Source organism: Scylla paramamosain, chromosome 22 (genome assembly GCF_035594125.1).
Source record: "Scylla paramamosain isolate STU-SP2022 chromosome 22, ASM3559412v1, whole genome shotgun sequence".
Lineage (NCBI taxonomy): Eukaryota > Metazoa > Arthropoda > Malacostraca > Decapoda > Portunidae > Scylla > Scylla paramamosain.
Window position 1 is genome coordinate 3,830,001 of NC_087172.1, and position 19,275 is coordinate 3,849,275.

Consider the following 19,275-nt stretch of genomic DNA (forward strand, 5'->3'; position numbering starts at 1 on the left):
CAACACACGCACGTACCTGCAATCAAAGAATATATCCCCAGTAAGCTAATCTCTCAATGTTTCTTATGCTGTACACTTTCTTCTCCAGTAGCCATCCGGTCTTCAGCATCAAGGGAAAGATGTACTCGTATTTACACCTCGCACCGGCAGTGTTCAGCGGGGAATGGCAAGATGAGGGCGTAATGTTTGACCATGTTCACGGGCACTGGGCAACACACAGGTGGAGGCGACAGCTCCTCACGACACAAAAGCTGGAGGGTAACTGAGAGGGAGGGCTGGAGGAGAGGGAGAGGGAGAGGGATCCAGGACAAGTGAAACCTTAGCCTCCATGTAGCAGTGGCGGTGTGCAGCGTTTATTTCTCGGGATGTCTGGGGGGTGTGGCTGCCCGGCGCCTGTGTGGGGCCGATGGGTACCTCTGAGTGTAAAGGCTTGTGTTGACGTATTTTTGGAAATTAAAGGGATCATATGCATATTAACTAGTCTATTAAAACTATCTTTGTGCCTCGGGAAAGTACGGATTTTTAAAACTTATACAAAACTCACTGGTGTATTTATTAACGGTATTGCTGTGCCTTAGGAGATTCATAACAACAGCAGAGAAGCACGCCAAGGAAAAATTCTCTATTGAGGATAATGTCAACGTGATCCTTAGTTCTAAGAAGCAAGCCTGTGTCACTGTCATCACGCTCCCTCTGAACTCCAACTTAGAATCGCGCGTGTTTTTCTCCAACCTTAAACACTGTGTTGCTCTTCGTGAATGTAACGTTACACTTCTCTCTAATTACGTTAATTCACTGCGATACGCAACAGTTCACAGCACTAAAAGGAATGTCTGGAATCCTTATAAGCACCTACAGGAAAGAAGGGGATTAAAAAAGAATAGATTTTGCAATTTCTAGTTAATATAATGTTTGGAGATGGCTGGAGAACAAAAAAAAATGTCTCAGAGTAGTTATTAATTAGAGAAAGATGTACCAAGTAGCAGTGAAAGGGAACTGTGAGTAATATAAGACTAAACAAAGATGGCAGTACATTTTCCGTGTTTAGAACTGTGTTTTCTCCTAACTATAAACACTAAGTTGTTCTTTGAATAAATGAAATGTCACACTCATCTATAATCACTTAAATGGGACTGTCATTAGTATGCTGCAAAAATATTGTGCATTTTCTTTAATCTTAAGCTTCAATTTGCATGCGTTTTTCCCTGGCCATAAACTAAGTTGCTCTTGATACAGGAGACGTTATACCTCTTTGTGCTTGCTTTAATAAAACTATGAGTAATGCTGTATATAATTGTATGTATACAGAAAATAAAAAAAAGGACGATGCATTTTCTTTTTATCTCATGCTTTAATCAACACTTACTTTCTTCAAACCATAAACACTACACTTTTCTTCCTGAATGTAACACTGCACTCCTTTGTCATGATTTCAATGGAACTATGAGTAATGTGGGAATGAGAAAAAAAGGCACAACACTTTCTTCTTCCTCGACCACAAAACCTGTAGTCATGTGATAGCCCTCGGCAGGTGTAGTGGGTACCTTTACACTTGGCCATTGTGAGAATTGAATTTATTGAATTATATTTATTCTTACTCAGACTTTACGCTTCTTTTTACATGAATACATACATACAATGACTTTTTCTTGACAAAGTAAACTCTGTCTAAACGTTTTGAATATTTCTTTTAAGTAATATAAAAGTAATATAAATACATACAATGCCTTTTCATGACAAAAATAAATCCTATCTTAACATTATGAATATATCTTTTGTTAAGTGAGTGGGTGAGTGAGTGAGTGTGTGAGTGAAAACATGTTTGAATGATTAATTATTTGGTTGGTTGGTTGAGTGAGTGAGTGAGGGATGGAGGGAGTGAAGAAGGGAAGAAATGAGTGGGTGAGTGAGATGGAGGGGGTGAGGAAGAAATTAAATGAATGAGCGACTGAAAGAGTGAGTGAGTGAGTGAGTGAAAGAGTGGAGGGGATGGAGGAGTAAAGAAGGGAAAAAAATGAATGATTGAGCGAGTGATTAAGTGAGTGAGTGAGTGACCCATGTACTCTACACCCACACGTGATAACTGTCACTATCCTAACGCTATCAAATCTACTTGGTACAGTACCGCCATGTGTACCTCCTCTATCTATACTAATTAATATAAAAACACTCGAGATACACTTCCATTGCTTAATAAGACCTTGTAATGGACTGAATGTTCCCTGCACGGGCCAATAATGCAACGTGTAATCAAGACCACCACACCACCCCGATGTAGTGCGTAGTAGCATGCTGAACGCCAGGGGCAAGCTTTCACTGCACTGCCTTTGTGGGTGCTGACTTGTCCGCGGCTCCACGTGTCTACTGATTTTTAAGACTAATCGAAATTCATGTCCTGAAATATGCATGCCCCCTTCATCCATTGTTGTTGTTGTTGTTGTTGTTGTTGTTGTTGTTGTTGTTAGTAGTAGTAGTAGTAGTGAGCCATGTATCAGCCACAAAGAAGAGCCACAAGAACTATCAGCTAAAAAAAAAAGAGTAATGAAACATGACAAAGAATAAAATGCAAAAAAAAAAAAAAAAAAAGAATAAAAAAGACGGAAAACAAAGACAGTATGCCAAAAGACATAGCATACCTTGTACTTATTTTCAAGATATAAGTAACAATAAGATGTAACAGTATAATGCATCCATCATCCGGCAGGGTACGACGTGTGTTGCATCTGTACGTTACTTCATTACCTTACGACTAAATATACTTTTTTTTTTTTTCCTAATTACAATTAAGTGAAATATTTGGCTTAACTTTTCGTTCAACTTGAGGTGCACTGTGTCAGGTACTTTAAGTGTTTGCTGGATGCCGTGCTCTTGTATAGTGATCTACGCCGAAATATTACAAGTATCGTGGAATCCATGGGTGCATCTGGGATAAACCTTGTACTGACTTTACACAGAGCCAAGCCGCCCCATCCACGCTGGCCACCTTCACGCTCCTCGCTGCTTAGTATTCCACTCCTCACACTTTCTTTTCACTTATTTTCTACATCATAAACACTTCCAGACTTATTGTTCATTTCAAACTAACCAAACCCCTGCTGATTACTAAATGATAAACTTTTTTATTCTATACACTCATCTACACTAAGACTCCGTAATGCTTGTAATGGGTGGCCTTTGTATCAGCGTGGGCAGATTGTGCTGAATTTTACAATGGCTTTGCTTCATGTCGTAGAGATTTGTGAGTTGCCTCCCTCTAACACGGCACGTCCAGCATTCCCTACATGTGCTGGCCTGTACTGGCAGTGTTGACAGGAATTTTTAAGCCCAGGAGATCGGAGCTTGTTGTTGCACGGCTGAGTTGCTACACCCTCAATGATTCCACACTCCGCCCACAGATGGCGACAGAATTGGAAGCCAGGAGAAAAGATTTTTTATCTATATATTCTTTTTTCTATGCCCTTAGTTATCGTGCTATATCTGAAACATCAGCTGATGAACATTGGTGGCTGAGATTGTGGTGTTGTACATTAGATAAATAAGATAGGTATGTTTTAGTGTGATAAACGCAATCCTCCTGATATGTTTTATGTAAAACTTTTCAATTTATTTATTTATTTATCTTTTTTTTTTTTCCTATCTGAAATATCTTCTGAAACTTATTCTGATGAAGTTGCAATTTCAAGTATTCAAATACGTGTATAGTATTTCGATGTTTAGATTAACGAGAGGAATATTGATCAATCTAATCTTTATATCATAAAAATACACCAAGTTATTCTGGGTATGTAGGAAGCTGCCCCATGCCGAGGGTAAATTGTGACGTACGGCATGTCTTTAAAAAAAAATAACAAATAAAAAATAATAATAAAAATAAAAACTCATTTGTCCAAATATACGTTAAAGGTACACATTTCATGAACCGCAGACAATTTGTTTGATTTACCCTAGAGTTTTGATGTTTTGAAGCAAAATGTAAAATTTGTAACAACTAAATTCCCTTAACAATTCTACAGAGTAAAGATAAATTTAGATGTTTGTCCTAAACATACGGGTATGAAAGATGTCGTCCACTTTTACCGGGTGTGGTTGGTATTTACAGGTAACAACGTTGAGCAAGGCGTAAAAATGAAATATCATACAATCCTCGAACAAGAGTGGCGAAAAAAAAGTGAGAATCGTTCACTGCAACAACACAAGATAAGGGAGAGACAACTAACACCAAGGTTATCTGTTCCACGTGTCGGGTACTTGAACGTTGCGGTGTTGACAGGTGGTGTGGCCAGTGTGTCATAAGTAGCACGCAGTCTGGGAGGGGAACGCTGGTAGTATACGAGTATTCTTGGAGGGACTGCAGCGCCATGCATGAGTGCCGTGACGCGCCTCTCTGATGCAGCCACACACGCCCATCGACAAAACAGTAGCAGTCATATTTGTACATGAATATTCAAGTACGAATGAAAGCAGCCATTCAATCGACACAAGAAAAAAAAAAAAACTGAAAAAAGAAAAATGAAAATTATGATCTTTTATCAAGATATGAGGGGCTCGTGCTCTTGACGCCACAAAAAAGCTTGTCATATATTTACAGTCGAGAGGCGAGGTTATTGCCCACGCGTACTACCTCATACAGGAATGTGTATAGTGCAATCAACACTTGATCCCTCAAACTTAAATAAATAATTGAGGAAACCACTACTCCATTTTACTGCCACAGCATTCCTTAATGTAACACAGGTCATGGAACCTATAGATTAAACATTTTAACGACTATTCTAAAAAATGGAATGTAATACTCGACCTTCCTATATGCGGTAGTTCACTGGATGACCTGAATCATTGTAGGCCTAACCTCTACTCGTCCCTTGGTCAGATAGCCAAGCGTCTCGGCCTCTTGGACGTCTTATCACACTGTCACTCTCTTTAGGTACTGTGCATGACGAAAAATGTATTGGTGGTGGTGGTGGTGGTGGTGGAAGTGGAGGTGGTAGTAACGATGATGGTGGTGGTGGTGGTGGTGGTGGTAGTGGAGGTGGAGGTGGTGGTAACGATGGTGGTGGTAACGATGATGATGATGGTGGTGGTGGTGGTGGTGGTGGCGGTGGTGGTGGTGGTGGTGCTATTTACTCTTTACTACTGCTGTAAGTCTACGCGTGGGAGAACAAAATATAATAGAGGAAAGCCATGCAGTAAAGTGAGACCTGTCAGCTCAACCCAGCAACTGGCTATCCTTATCACGGCCATCACTCATTCTGTAGTGGGCCGGTTGACAATGCGGACCAGACTACAGTAGCGAATATAAGCCGCGCCCAGCTACGGTTACCTCATCTTGGCGAAGCTGATTGCGGACTAGATAAAACTTGATTTTTTTTTTACTTTATTTTGAGACACCTGTCAACACGTCCACCTGTAGACGCGAAGTCGTTCTTTTGTACTGTTACTTCAAGGGACATATATTTTCGTACTAACTTGTGTTCCTAGGTGCAGAGAAGTTTCGAGTGTAAAGCCCAATGTTGAACAGGCGCCTGACAAACTGTGAGTGGAAGGCGAGAGGGACGGAATGAAACTTTTGTCTCTGTTTGGCTCACTCAAATCAACGGGATTCCTTGGTGGAAACTGATGTAGTGGGACTAACACCCGATATAGTTAGCAATACTACTACTGTAAGGATGCTGTCACGAAACCTCATCCTTATTTTACTCGCCGTGTCATTTAGGAGTAGTTACCCTTTACCATATTTATCAGTATGGATTTAGTTAATAATATGCATATGGGAATCCAAATGGTAATATGAAAAATTTTTGCATAAGCATTTAAGTAAAAAAAGAAAAATATGGCCACTCGAATCATGCCAACGTTTTAAATTACAAAACATTCTATGAAGATAAAAAAAAAGGTGCATGTACCATTCAGGTGATAATGTGTGTGATAGAGTCAAGAGGCGAGATTGTTACTCTCACGTAGAGGATCCTGTCGCTCCCATTGGCCACTGATAAGCTGCCTGAGGAGTCCCTGAGCGATGGACGACAGATACAACGGATACAGTAAAAATCTAATCACACTGTCCAGGACGGCCTCGTAAAGACAAGACGTGACACCAGACCCACATCAGGCGACACCACCACAAGTCCGCCAGCCAGCCATGGGGAAACGGGGACGCGACAACTATGCCTTCACTATGGACGGTAATTCCCAAACCCAGTCACCGACTTCTGCAGGTCCTGAGCAATTGTGTCACCGCCATTACTTTACCGCTATACGGATACAAAATGTACCGTTAGAATGTAACCACTAGCGGAGGCCAGGGGTCCGTGACTTTCTGAGTGTCTCCTGCGTGAACGTTAATAGTTGCTCTTCTATTTTTCTTTTTTTTTTTCTTAACGTGTGAAGGATATCGCCAAGGCCACAAACAAAAATTAAAAAAAGCCCGTTGAGGTGCCACTTACTAAATAAGCCGAACAGGAGGATTGCTACAAAGGAAAACAGTTCATTTCCAGAAATGTATTGCTACTCCTCTCTTGCACCAGCACAGTTCATATGAAGGGGAAAGCAGAAACAGATAGACATCTGCAGCTTACCTGTGCAAGGCATGGAAGACAGAAGGTATTGAATAACTTCTGCATCAGTAAGTTGGACAGCACAGGTGTGAAAGTCAGTCGAAAGTCTTATGCAACAAGGACGCTGGAGAAGATGAAGCATGCAGTTGGTAAATTCAGAATAGTAACTATGGAAAGAGCAGTAAAAGACAGCAAAAAATGTCATCCCAACGGAGAGGCTGAAGACAATCTGTTAAAGGAGGGGACCTTTTGACTCCAACCAGCCTAATGATTAGTGTGACTGGAACCCCCTTCCCATATATGAGGTACGTACTCCATTCCAGTATCGATAAGTCCCTTGTATAGAATTAGCATCTCTAAAACAGGGGAAAACTAGTCGAGAAGACACGGAATACCTAACTTTATAGAAGCTGTTCTAGCAAGAGATGAGATATGACATTTCGAGTTGAGAATTTTAGTAAAAGATAGTCTAAGTATGTTCAGTGTAGAAGGAAAAATCGTTAAATGTCATTAATGAATAAGGAATAGTTCCCTGAAAGGCTCTGTCGTGCAAGTAAAGAAAGGAGTTGAATTCCTGAGGTATTGGACAACATAAGGTTTCAGAAATTTAGAAACTTTGGAAGGATGAGGAGCTAGACATTATTTGGCTCTTCTGCGTGAATTGTTTGATTCCTCTTGAGATGGACATTTAGCAAGTGGAGGGGAAGAGCCATCAGCATAACAGCAGTTAGGGGAAGAGATCTGGTTCAGAACATCATTAATAAATGAAAGAAAGTAGTTTATGTTTATAGGACAGAGCCCAGTGGAACACCACTTTCAACAGGTTCAAGCAGAAGAACAGCGGTCCTCTAGCAATGCAACAATACAACGGATAAAAAGGAAAAGAGATAATGGTGCATAAAGATGGACAGAGATATCATGAAAAGAGCTTAGAAATAAAAAATGTATATAAGACTCTACCAGAGGCTTTGGATGTGTCTAAGACAACAACAAAGGTTTCATTGAAATCCTGAAAAGAGAATGTCCAAAATTCAGTAAGGAAGGCTAGATCGTCAGTGTGATTGTCATCAACGGAGGGCCAGACATACACACAGAAACACACACACACACACACACACACACACACACACACACACACACACACACACACAAAACTAGATCAGAGACAAGAATGAGTCAAATCACACCCACCTGTCGCCCGGCCAGGCAAGGTGGGAGCGTCGCAAGACTGGGGGAACGAGAAGCCACGGTCACCCTGGACATGCTGCCAGATCACGCTGCTCGTCCTGGGGTCCCTGTCCGTGGTGGTGGGCGTGGCCATGCTGGCGGGGGCGTATCAGGCCATCTTTGATGGTATCCTGAAGGGGGTGAGTCGCTTATCGTCTTTGTTCATGAAGAGTTTGTGATTGTAATGTTTAAAGCTTTCGAGTTGACAATAATGATAAGTTAATCAATCAATCAAAAAAAAAAAAATTCAGGTCTAATCCAGAAATGAGGAAGAAAAGGGAAATCAACCGGAATGATAGTTAATTTACAACGAGAGTAAGGTCTAGCAAATAAAAACTTCTTAAGGCTTTGAAGAATAATAACAGTGCAATATCAGCTAAGACTGGAAAAATAATAGTAATAAAATATATAACAATAACAATACGTAATTAAAGTAAGAATAAGCCACAACTAAAATACAGTCCCGTATATTGAAACTTCTAACTCTTAGAATAACATTAGCAACAACAACAACAACAACAACAACCATAATAATAATAATAATAATACCACCACCACCACCACCACCACCACTATCACAACAACAACACCAACAACACCAGCAGTCGCAACAACACTCACAATAACAAAGAACGAACGAAGAATCAAGCGGCTGCGTACTTCCCCTGCAGGAGATGGAGGTGGTGGAGGGGTCGAGATGTTACGAGATGTGGCGCCTCACACCAGTGCCTCTGTTCCTTAAGTTCTATTTCTTCAACATCACCAACCCTGAGGAGTTCGCGATGGGACAAAAGGCCATTCTGCAGGAAGTCGGTCCCTACTGCTACAGGTGAGTGGAGAGGGAAGGGCAGGAGGGAGGGGGATAGGAGGAGACACGAGGATGAAGGGAAAGGATGGGAAGGCAGGAAAGAAGAGATAGAGATGAAAGGACATGAGAGAAGGGGAGGGGAGAAGAAATGGTGTGAGAAATAGTGATGAGAAGAGAGGAAATATAAGGAGATAAATCGAGAGGGGAGAGAAGTAGTAATGAAAGGAATGCAAATAAAGGAGATATAGAGAGGAGAAAGGAATAGTGATGAGAGGAGAGAGCATATAAAGAGCGAAACAGAAAGGGGAACAGGAGAGAGGAGAGAGGTAAGAAGGAAGGGAATAAGGGAAATAGAAGATAATATAGGGAGAGAAGAGGAGAGATGAGATAGGAAAGGAGAGATCGATGATTGTATGAGTGGGAGGTAAGAGGAAGAAATGGATGAAGGAAGAAGGATGTATGGAGGGCGAGATATACATGGATGGATGCTTTGATGAATAAAGAGGGATGGATGGAAGGAAAGAACGACAGAGGGAGAGAAGTTTCCTTGGCAAAGATGCGGATATAACTTGTACAAATATCAAAGGATGAGTGTCAGTGAATCATTCTATGGCTGAAAATACGACAGAAAACGAAGACTGGGTTTGAATAAGTTTACATAAGGGAGTCCATTCATACAGATACTAGACATTGCCTCGGTCAGAGTTCACGGTTCACTAAACACTTTACCTCATAAGACCACTGAGGAGTCTCATTTCGATTACTTTTAGCAGGCTTTGGTGGAAGTTAAGGTTTGCACTGTTATTTTCATGGCTCTAGCGACAGTTTAACAAGGATTCTACACCACTAACTGGAACAAACACCAAAGAGGACAAGTCGAATAATCTCTGTGGCATTTAAGAGAGCGAAGAGAGTTTCGAAATGCGAGTCATAATTTCTTGTAACTCCTCTCTCATCCTGGCAGGGAGTACCACGAGAAGCAAAACATTTCCTTCCACGCCAACAACACCGTCACCTTCCTGCAGGAGCGCTGGTGGGTGTGGGACGCGGAGGCCTCAGGGACCAGGTCCATTGACGACCCCATCGTCAACCTCAACACAATTCCCATAGTAGGTCCTGCAGATTCGCTTTTCTACACATCTAATCTTCTCTCCAGTTCCTACAAGTCTTGTAAAAGCTTTCCTACTTGTCTATCCTTCCCTCCAGATCCTATAAGTCCTGCAAAAGCTTTCCCACGTGTTTATACTTCCCTTCAGTTCCTACAAGTCCTACTGAGCTTTCCTGAGTGTTTATCCTTCCTGCCAGATCCCACACGTCCTGCAAATGATTCTCATATGTCTATCCTTCTCTCCAGTTCTTACAAGTCCTACATAGCTTTTCTACGTGTCTATTTCCCTCTCCCCCCACACACTTCCCGCTGTTCCCCAAAGGTAGTTCTGGAGAGCCTTTCGTATTAATATTGTGATTCTGTTCCTTTCGTGCTAGTATTTTTTTTTTCTTCCATCGTGATGTTCTCTTTGTGTCTTTGAAGTCCTGTCTCTTTATATTCTTAAAGTTCAAATCTTTCTCATCTCTTAATTTCTTAACCATTCACTGCTTGACAGTCACCCATAATCACTTATAAATGTTCAGACGAATTTTTTAATACTAGTTTCTTTGATGATTGTATTGCCTAGAAAAGAGAAAATTAACCTATTATTTTATCTTTAGTCTGTATGTTTGTGTGTGTGTGTGTGTGTGTCTGTGTGTTCACGTAAATCACTTCTTACAGTACAGTGAGTTTTAGCAAAAGACGACCGTAGGAATAAAGTGGCTAATTTTCCGTTCCCTTTTCTCTCTTCCTTATCTCCTTGGTGTCCATTTCCTCCTGGTGTCCTTTTTATCTCCTAAATATCCAGTTTCTTCTCCCAATGTCCTCTTTATTTTCTTCAAGCCCTATTCCTGATGACATTATCTCCTTAACTGATACCCTCTTCTCTCATGACGTCCATTTCATATCCTTTACATCTCCCTCTCTCTTCCCAGTTATTCATTATCTAATCCTCCTCCTCTCCCTATCAGGTGTGTGAATTCCCTACAAGTCCTCCTAACAAGTATTATCAATCATTCATCCCTTTTTCTGGTAAACTCTGGAACTCCCTACCTGCTGTTGTATTTCTCCCTTCCTATGACTTGATCTCTTTCAAGGGGGAGGTTTCAAGACATTCTCCAACTTCGGACAATTCCATTTGTTTGTTCTTTACCGCAACTGACACCTTAGTGGGCCTTTTCTTACACTTACCGTTTTTTGCCCTAAGCCAGAGCCCCTCTTATAAGAAAACATAAAAATATAAAAATAAATAAATAAATAAATAAATAAAGATAAATAAAATAAATAAATAATAAAATAAATAAATAAATAAATAACCGTCATGACTTCTCCTCCTCCTCATCCTCCCCCTCCTCCATCTCCTCGCCCTTGGACAGTCTGCGGCGTGGAGCGTGAGAGACAGCACAGTTTTGCTCAGCGGCCTCAACGCATTCCTGAACGAGGTGAATGAGCCGCTCATCCTCACAGCCACGGCAGGAGAGATCATCTTCGAGGGATACCAGGTGAGGAAAAGGTTGGACTCCTCGACCCGTCCTGCTTTTGTGTATTGGTAAATTTTACTCATTTATATAGGATAATTTTTTTTCTTTTCCTCTTTTATTTGGTAATTTTCGTTAGTTTGGTTTAATTTGATCTGATTTTCCTTCCCCATAAATCCTGCCATGATCTCTCTTTTTATCTTTTTTTTTTATCTTTTCTTTTTTTTACACAAATTTTTCTTCACTATATACTCTCAAGTCACCAGTACTCAAGTCATCTTTTTAACTTTTTTATTTTTTCCTATTTTACTCTAAATGTTCACGTCATCTATAATCTATTTATCCTTTATCCCATTCTAAATCTCTTCCATGCACCCTGACCACAACCACCACCACCACCACCTCAGGACCCGGTGCTAGACTGGATGCAGAACACTAATATTCCTGACTTCGTTGACCTCCCTCCTGGACTCACGGAGTATGACAAGTTCGCTTGGTTCTATAAGGTTCGCATCCTTTAATTTTTATACGTTATGATTGACCTTGATATCATTATTACGTAGGTAGAAAAATGTCTTATTGTTATAATACTGTTGGCTATAATGTTTTTTTTTTTTCTATCATAGAGGTAGGTGTAAAACTATCATTATTATTATTATTATTCAACGGATGACAGGAATAGTTTAATGATGTTTATACTGTCAGAGGAACACACACACACACACACACACACACACACACACACACACATACACTTATGGAAAGACTCGAAACACATAGATAAGAAGAGCCAGGACCACACCGGCACCTAAAACTCTAGTGTATTACAGCTAAGTAAACACAACTATAGGTTTAAACACACTCATTCTTCCCTCTTTCCTCACAGCGCAACAACTCCCTCACTTATGACGGAGAGTTCAACATGCACACTGGCCACGACACCCTGGACAACCTCGGTAAGGCAAGACCCTTCACTCGGCTGCTTTAGAGATTCCCGGTCACAAAAGGGGAGAGAGTATTGCTGAGGTGGAGGATGGGATAAGACTGGGGAGAGAACATTTCTAGGGTGAGAGACTGGGAGAGTGAGGTGAGAGACTGGGAGAGTGGGGGAGCGACTGGGGAGAGATTTTTGCTGAGGTGAAATGCTATGGATGGTTTTTGTTCTCTAGTGAAATCATAGATAGGAATGAAGATGGTGGTGGTAGATTTTTTTTTTTTTTTATGTAACAGAGGCACTGACATGGGATAACAAAAAGGAGGTGCCAGACGCAAAATAGAACAGCCAAATATATAATCCAAAGTTAAAAGATAGGTGTCTTAAAGATAATAATAATAATGACATAAGATAGCTAATACAGGTATCCATTTACCTCCAGTTTCTGCATAACCCTTTCCTACACGCACAGAAAATCGACACGTGAACAGACCGTAGAGGGCAATGATGATGATGATGGTAGATGATAATGAATGACAAACGACCTTATAACCAATGCAGGTGTCTAATGGCTGAAATTCGTACATAACCCTTTCCTCCACGCAGGGAAAATCGACTTGTGGAACAAGCGAAACACAACAGACTTCTTCGACACTCCGTGCAATAAGGTGGGCGGGTCTGCAGGCGAACTGTGGCCTCCCAACCGCCAGAAGGACCTCATTGACTTCTACAGCCCCGACCTGTGCATGTGAGTCCTTCATATTGAGTCCTGATGTCCTACGGAAAGAAAAGAATGGGGGAGGAGAGGGAGAAAATAATGGAAAGGATGAGGATGATGGAAAAAATATTAAAAAGGATGGGATAGCGAAAGGCAGAAAAGTATAAGGAAGAGGACAGGGATGAGAGGGGGAGGGAATGGAAGGTATGGCAAAGCGAGGGGAAGAAATAGATGGGATTGGTAAGAATGTGAGAGATGCGGAAGGATTACGAATTTGATAAAAAAAAAAATAAAATAAAATAAATAAATAAAACAGATAGGATAACGAAGACAGGAAGGAAAAAAAAATAGGAGAAAGGAAGGAGAGGAATTTGAGTGTGATGTGAAGGGAAGAGAAGAAATAGAAAAGAGAGAACCCCTCACCAAAAAAAAAAAAAATCGGAATATTTTGAAATGGAACAAAAAAAAAAAAGAGGAAACGTGTGTGTGTGTGTGTGTGTGTGTGTGTGTGACCATCCTCCCTCTCTTCCCTCGCCCCACGCAGGACCATGTCGCTCTTCTACGACACAGAGATAGAGGACGAGAATGGGGTGCCGGGCTACCGCTACTCCGCCACTAACCACACCTTCGCCAACGAGACTGTCGTGCCGGGGAACGAGTGCTACTGCGTCAAGGGAACCTGCGCCCCGACAGGTACCGATGCGCATTACTTGTGTTTCGCTGTAAAAGGTAAAGGAGGTGCCGTACTCATGGAGCGTGACTTGCAGGTAGCGCAGCCCAAATCCACGAATCCCTGGCCACGGCATATGGAGTGAGGTGGTCCGTTCCTTTCTCCGCTTCCTTTACTTTTCTTAGTCATTGCTCACCTGTACCTGTTTAACTCTTTCACTGCTATTTGGCATATTGTTCCTTTATTGCTAACCACTCTCTGGAACTCCCTGCCTGCTTCCGTATTTCCTCCTTCCTATGACTTGAACTCCTTCAAGAGAGAGATTTCAAGATAGACACTTATCCTCTGGTACTATATCATTCCATCATCTCTTTGGGAATGGCATTTAAGTGCGCCTTTTCTTATTCCAAATTTTTGTTGCCCTTGTCAATGACTTTCTTAAAAAAAAAAAAAGTTATCGAGTTATCTTTTCTTGTTGTATAACCATTTCGAAGTATTGTACTGGCTAGACATTTCAAAATATATTCTTTTTAATGCCCTTCTTTCTTGTAAGTGCTGATAAAGATTTCACACATTACTTCTCGTGCTGTGAATTTCTGCATATCGTACTGAAAGGGTTAAGGCTGGGGTGAACCTAGGAGCGAACAGTATTTCCAGAAAAATCCCAGTTGCTGTATATAAGTCAAACAAGAGTCAGATAAATGACAGGCGTATTATAGGGGAAAAAAATGACCTGTCATCAATACCTTCTTTAAAATTCTAATAAGGTGGAAGAAGTTTGTGTAGAAATTTATCACACCTACGAGGGAATGAGATTTTTGGAAGTTTACAGAACATTTTGCATAAGGTATATACAGTACGTAGTAAGAGTGAAAGAAGTAGTAAATAAACTCAGGATGAAGGAGGAGCATTCTTACGTTTCTACTAAAGGTTTTCTTCATAGTCGGAAAACAAAAGAAAATAAATAGATAAATAGTTAAATAAACAAACAAATAACAACAACAACAACAATAACAGCAACAATAATAAAAGATTAAAATTATAACACAAAAAAAAAAAAAAAACTGATTGTGATTCCTTGCCAATTCACTCACTTAATCAGCACCTCTCCCTGGCTGCCTCTTACACCTCTCTCCTTCCCCACAGGCCTACTTAATGCCGAGTCCTGTCGCTTCGGATCCCCTGCCTTCATCTCCTTCCCTCACTTCCTCCACGCGGATCCTTACCTTCTCGACACTGTGGTGGGTATGGCGCCTAACATGGAGGACCACCACTTCTACATTGACCTCATTCCGGTGAGCGCCTCTTCCTCACATCGATGCAAACAGTCTACTGATGTTACGAGTAATCGCCTTTTTCTCTGGTGCTGTGAGTTTTGCAAGTGTCATTTTAACCCTTTCACAACTGCTGTCATCCTTCCTTAATCTTCCAAGCACAGTGGAAATGGTTCGCGTGGAAACACAGGAAAGAAAAGAGAGAAAGCAGAAGGTTAATTTTGTAATTTTAGGTAACACAAGTATTTACGTGAGTTTAGCACAAAAAAGCGTCTCCTGAGTTATAGGTATTAAAGGGAAAAATTTGTTTATCAGTGAAAGGGTTAAGACAGTTCTCTTCTTAACTGTTTATTGCATTGTAATAGTTTTAGCTTCAGTTTTAGCTTCTTGATAACGTTTATTGATAGCGTGTCATTTTCGCCTGTGTTGTCACCTACACTAAGAGAATGATGTTTTGCTGCAAGTTCTCTGTATTGTCATCTCACTCATGTAACTGTGAATGTTTCAAGCAGACGCACCATAAATCGACGTCACGAATAAACTTACAAAGTATCGCGAGGGATGTCAAGCTTGTGCGGGTGATACTCAACTGATACATCACCTTTTAGTTGGCTTTTGGTGCCCCTGAGTCAGCGGTCCTCTCGAGTGAAACCTAGGTTGTAAAGAAAATGGACGTGAGAGACTGTTTAATTATGCTGATTCTGAAAGCTGAGTTTTTTTTTTTTAGTTAGATTAAATAGAGTCCTTAATTTTTATCATTTACCTTTGCAAACGAATAACAAGTCACCGTAAATATGCTAATTCCAAAAATAGATCTAGCGTGTTAGGCTGGCTGACATATTCTTGATTTCTGTTCTTCCTCCCCGTCAGGAACTCGGGATTCCCATACAAGTGGCGGCGCGGATGCAGATCAACATGCACGTGATCCCCTATCGCGGCACTGGTCCACTCCACGCCGGCAAAATAGAGTAAGTGGCGGTGAACGTGTCCTGCATTGTGATATAATTCATAAACTTGTCTAATCTTATTGTAAAGCTCCCTTTTGACTCGGCACGGACAACCTGATTACCGAGTCTCTTCCAATAATCCATCACTCTATTTGAGAGCTAATTCCTTCTTAACTTTTTTTTAACCCTTTCACCGCTGCACGTTATTCTTTCGTAATCACCTACACCTTTTAGACGAAGTTTTATGCTACAGTTTTCTTAAATATATAGTTTTGCAGCTTAGAAAGGACAACTTTTTATTCAATTTTTATCCTCATGTGTCCATGCAATAATCGTTTTCGGTTCTCTAAACGTTGAAAATAATCATAGCAACAAAAGGGTTAAAGCTATCACTATCATTATTTTTTTTCAGTTCCGTCTCGTTTTTTCTCTATGTTCATGTAATATATTTTAACACTACCCTAAATGTTAAGAAAGGATAACCATACCATCAAGAGGGTTAAAATCTAATTTTATCACTAACTATCATTAACTTTCTATTAAGTGTTTTCGTTTTCTTGTGTGTGCGTCTATGCAACACTATAATTTCTTGTTTACGTTCTCTAAATGTTAAGAAAGAACGACCATAGTGACAAATGAGTTTAAATACAAGCATCACTAACTGTTCCCTCCTTCCCACACGCAGCATCCTCAGCAAGGTGGAAGAAGTGTATCTGCCGCTCGTCTGGTTCGAAACCCTCGCCGCGCTGCCAGATAGCGACGCGGGGGAGCTCAAGGCGCTACTCTTCATTATGAACAGTTCCATCATCACCATCATCTTCTCCCTCATGGTGGGCCTGGGACTCCTCACCATCATCCTCGTCCTTGTCTACCACTACCAGTGTGTGGGGCAGACCTAGTGGCCGAGTGTGCTATTATGAAACCAGAACTGCTACTTATTTATTCGTATGTTAAGGGAAAGTCTGTGAAAGTTGAGCGTTAGAGTCGGTGGTAATGTTATGCTGCGGTGGTGTGAAGTGACTCGATGGTTGGTGTATGTGTGTGTGTGTGTGTAGTAATATCACTATGAAGGTAGGTATCGATGTGTGTTCTTGAAATTACATAGAGATGAATATATTTACATGAAGAAGAAGGAAAGCAACAATAAATTCTGGATTCAAAAATGTAATTGTGGTCGTGCGTGCTTGTGTGTGTGTGTTCAGCATTCTCAAGGCGATCGTGGAGCTACAATGCCGCTGTCCAGTCTGTAGCCAGGCTGGGCGCACTTTAAAACAGTGTGCCTCTTGCTGCAGAATAACGCGAGGCCAAACAGAAAACGGGCCAAGTTGCAAGGTGAACTCTGCTGCTCCTCTCGACTCTCTCCAGCCATACATGTTATTGCTGCTTCTCATGATCCCAGTAGGAACTGCAATCATCTTCACGTAAAATAAAATATAATAAGAAAACGAACGGTATTTCTTATACATCCCAATTCCTACAAGATTCTTTTTGTTCAATGTATAAACGGAACGGTCGATGAATGGTGAAAAAGGATGCAAATACACTAGCTATACATTATGAAGTACGCGGAAAGTTAGCTAACCGGGTGACAAGCGAACTGATAAGTCGCATTTTTTTATTCATGGCTAAGAGTGAGTTAACTTGTAGCGCAGATTGTATATAATTCAAGGAGAGAGAGAGAGAGAGAGAGAGAGAGAGAGTAAATCCTGAAAAAAAAAAGAAAAAAAATGGGAATGGTAAGAGAAGTAGTATCCAAGGCCGCGCTAGGATAAAGACTAACCATTCTACAGACTGAAAGACTTGAATAAAAAAAGTAACATAAACTATCTTCGTTTTAAGTCAGAATAAAGGACATGTAAACAAGATAGAGGCACTGAGCTAGACTAGAGCCTGCTTTGTCTACTGCTTCTTTCCTCCACGCTGAAGACAAAACATTCTATAAGCTGAAATAAAAAAAACGTATTAAGAAGACTAGTCGTTTCGTTCACTTTACCAATCAGAGTAAAGGACATAAAATAAAGTAGACACCAGATTTGACAGGCGCCAGGGGTGTGTGCTGCTTCCCCCATGCATACTTTACTCCTCTCCTTTGACTGCTAATGGCACTGACTCTTACTTCATTTGAGTAAGCACAGACAGTTTCAGTGAGTGACAACAGGAGTACAGACACTAGCGCCCTTTAACTACTTGATAACCTCTTTCTCATTTATACTCTGAAACTGCACCAGATTTATTTGAGTAAGCTGAACCCTATTACTGCTAAAACAACAATTTTTCTTGGTCACCTCCAATAGCTAAGACTTATTTTTAGATTTATTTTTGTAGTAATTTCTCAAAAACAGCCCTGGAAGCTTATAGGAAAGACAGAATTAGCCTTACATTCTCCTATTCTGTGTGTATATGCAAACATTACAATATTCTGGGCACTAACAAAGGACAGTCTTAGCAGTAAAACAGTCAATGAGAGCCCCCCCCAAAAAAACAAGCAAAGATTCAAACATTAAACACTGAAAGGGCTCGCAATTCATCTCCTTATCTCGCTTGTAATAAAGAAATATACGAGTTTATTTAAATATACTCCTGCCTGGCCAAGTATTATATTAGTCCGGCTGCTGAGGGGATTACTGGCTTGTTTCCTGCTAAGCTCACTGTTGGTTACATCTCTGTGCCGCCTTATGATCAGCTAAGGGCTAAGACTGGCTCGGCGTCTACTTTTCTCACTTTTGTCCGATATTACTGACTAACTTCCCAGTCTTGTTACGTGGTACTTACGTGAGAGAGAGAGAGAGAGAGAGAGAGAGAGAGATATTGAAATTCGCTTAGTCTAATACACCCAGGTAGAAAACATTGAATGATGTGTGTAAAATTGATAAAATGAATATATAATTATAGCAAGTAGACAAGTTATGGTGCAATAATAAAAATGATACCGCGCTCACCTCGCATTTCGTGGATATTGATGATAGTCAGAGGAATATTTTAGCGTCGCACTGAAACATAAACATAATGGCGAGCTGAAATGAATAAAAAGGTGAAGTAAAAAAAAAAAAAAAGTCGCTAAACTATGGAACAAAAAGCAAACATACGAACTTTTTTGTTTCACTCGTTGATCAAAAAGAAACAACTAATACCTCATCGTGACAGCAAAAACTCACGAGAAATCAAAATAAATCAGTGAAAAAAAAAGACTGGACAGACGAATAATTAAAACGGCAGGAGTAAGTAGAAGTCAGCAATTAAAAGCCTCTCCAAAAATGAAACGAAAAAAAAGAAAAAAAGAAAAACAACAAGGAACAGACAACGGGCAGCACTAATAGCCCAGCAGTGTGCGTGAGTCTGGCCACTGATTGGGAACTTGGTCACGATTGTGTGTATGATTGAACCTCTGCATCCCAACAACGAGGTCATATGGCGCCGCTGGGAAAATAATCAAAACCTGAGGAAAAAAACTGAAACGGGAAATAGTAGGGAGATTTTGTAACTGTAAAGCACGACTGCAATACTGAAGGATGACTCTGTGTTGCTTCTGTCCACCAGAGAGAGAGAGAGAGAGAGAGAGAGAGAGAGAGAGAGAG

General features: G+C 40.7%; 2 protein-coding genes and 1 long non-coding RNA gene across 4 annotated transcripts in view; 1 reads left to right on the forward strand and 2 right to left on the reverse strand.

Annotated features, from left to right (window-relative positions):
• LOC135111440 (nephrin-like) overlaps window positions 1-7,883 on the reverse strand; it is a 38,540-nt gene extending 30,657 nt beyond the window's left edge. Inside the window, exon 1 of one of the 2 annotated variants that reach the window (XM_064024731.1) lies at window positions 7,746-7,883. The gene's annotated coding sequence lies outside the window, so the exon portion shown is untranslated. Of the gene's footprint in view, window positions 1-16; window positions 267-7,745 lie in introns of those variants that run through there. The other variant, XM_064024730.1, reaches the window with a different exon arrangement.
• On the forward strand, window positions 6,024-17,145 carry LOC135111442 (protein croquemort-like). The gene is made up of 12 exons (XM_064024737.1): window positions 6,024-6,182; window positions 7,761-7,921; window positions 8,453-8,610; window positions 9,554-9,698; window positions 11,056-11,181; window positions 11,565-11,663; window positions 12,044-12,113; window positions 12,698-12,839; window positions 13,354-13,502; window positions 14,626-14,774; window positions 15,624-15,721; window positions 16,386-17,145. The coding sequence occupies exons 1-12, from the start codon at window positions 6,140-6,142 to the stop codon at window positions 16,597-16,599; spliced, it is 1,554 nt and encodes a 517-aa protein (XP_063880807.1). The 5' UTR covers window positions 6,024-6,139; the 3' UTR covers window positions 16,600-17,145.
• LOC135111449 (uncharacterized) lies at window positions 12,618-18,693 on the reverse strand. The gene is made up of 2 exons (XR_010273741.1): window positions 18,640-18,693; window positions 12,618-12,868 (listed from the first exon to the last, which is right to left on the reverse strand). It is a non-coding gene; the product is annotated as an uncharacterized LOC135111449 (long non-coding RNA).
• Between the last annotated feature and the right edge of the window lie 582 nt (window positions 18,694-19,275).

Excerpts from the sequence above, each read along its gene's own strand:
- LOC135111442 (XM_064024737.1), top strand. The coding sequence starts at position 6,140 with ATGGGGAAACGGGGACGCGACAACTATGCCTTCACTATGGACG. Across the intron at positions 7,922-8,452 it reads TTGATGGTATCCTGAAGGGG|GAGATGGAGGTGGTGGAGGG; the intron begins GTGAGTCGCTTA and ends CTTCCCCTGCAG. Across the intron at positions 8,611-9,553 it reads GTCGGTCCCTACTGCTACAG|GGAGTACCACGAGAAGCAAA; the intron begins GTGAGTGGAGAG and ends TCATCCTGGCAG.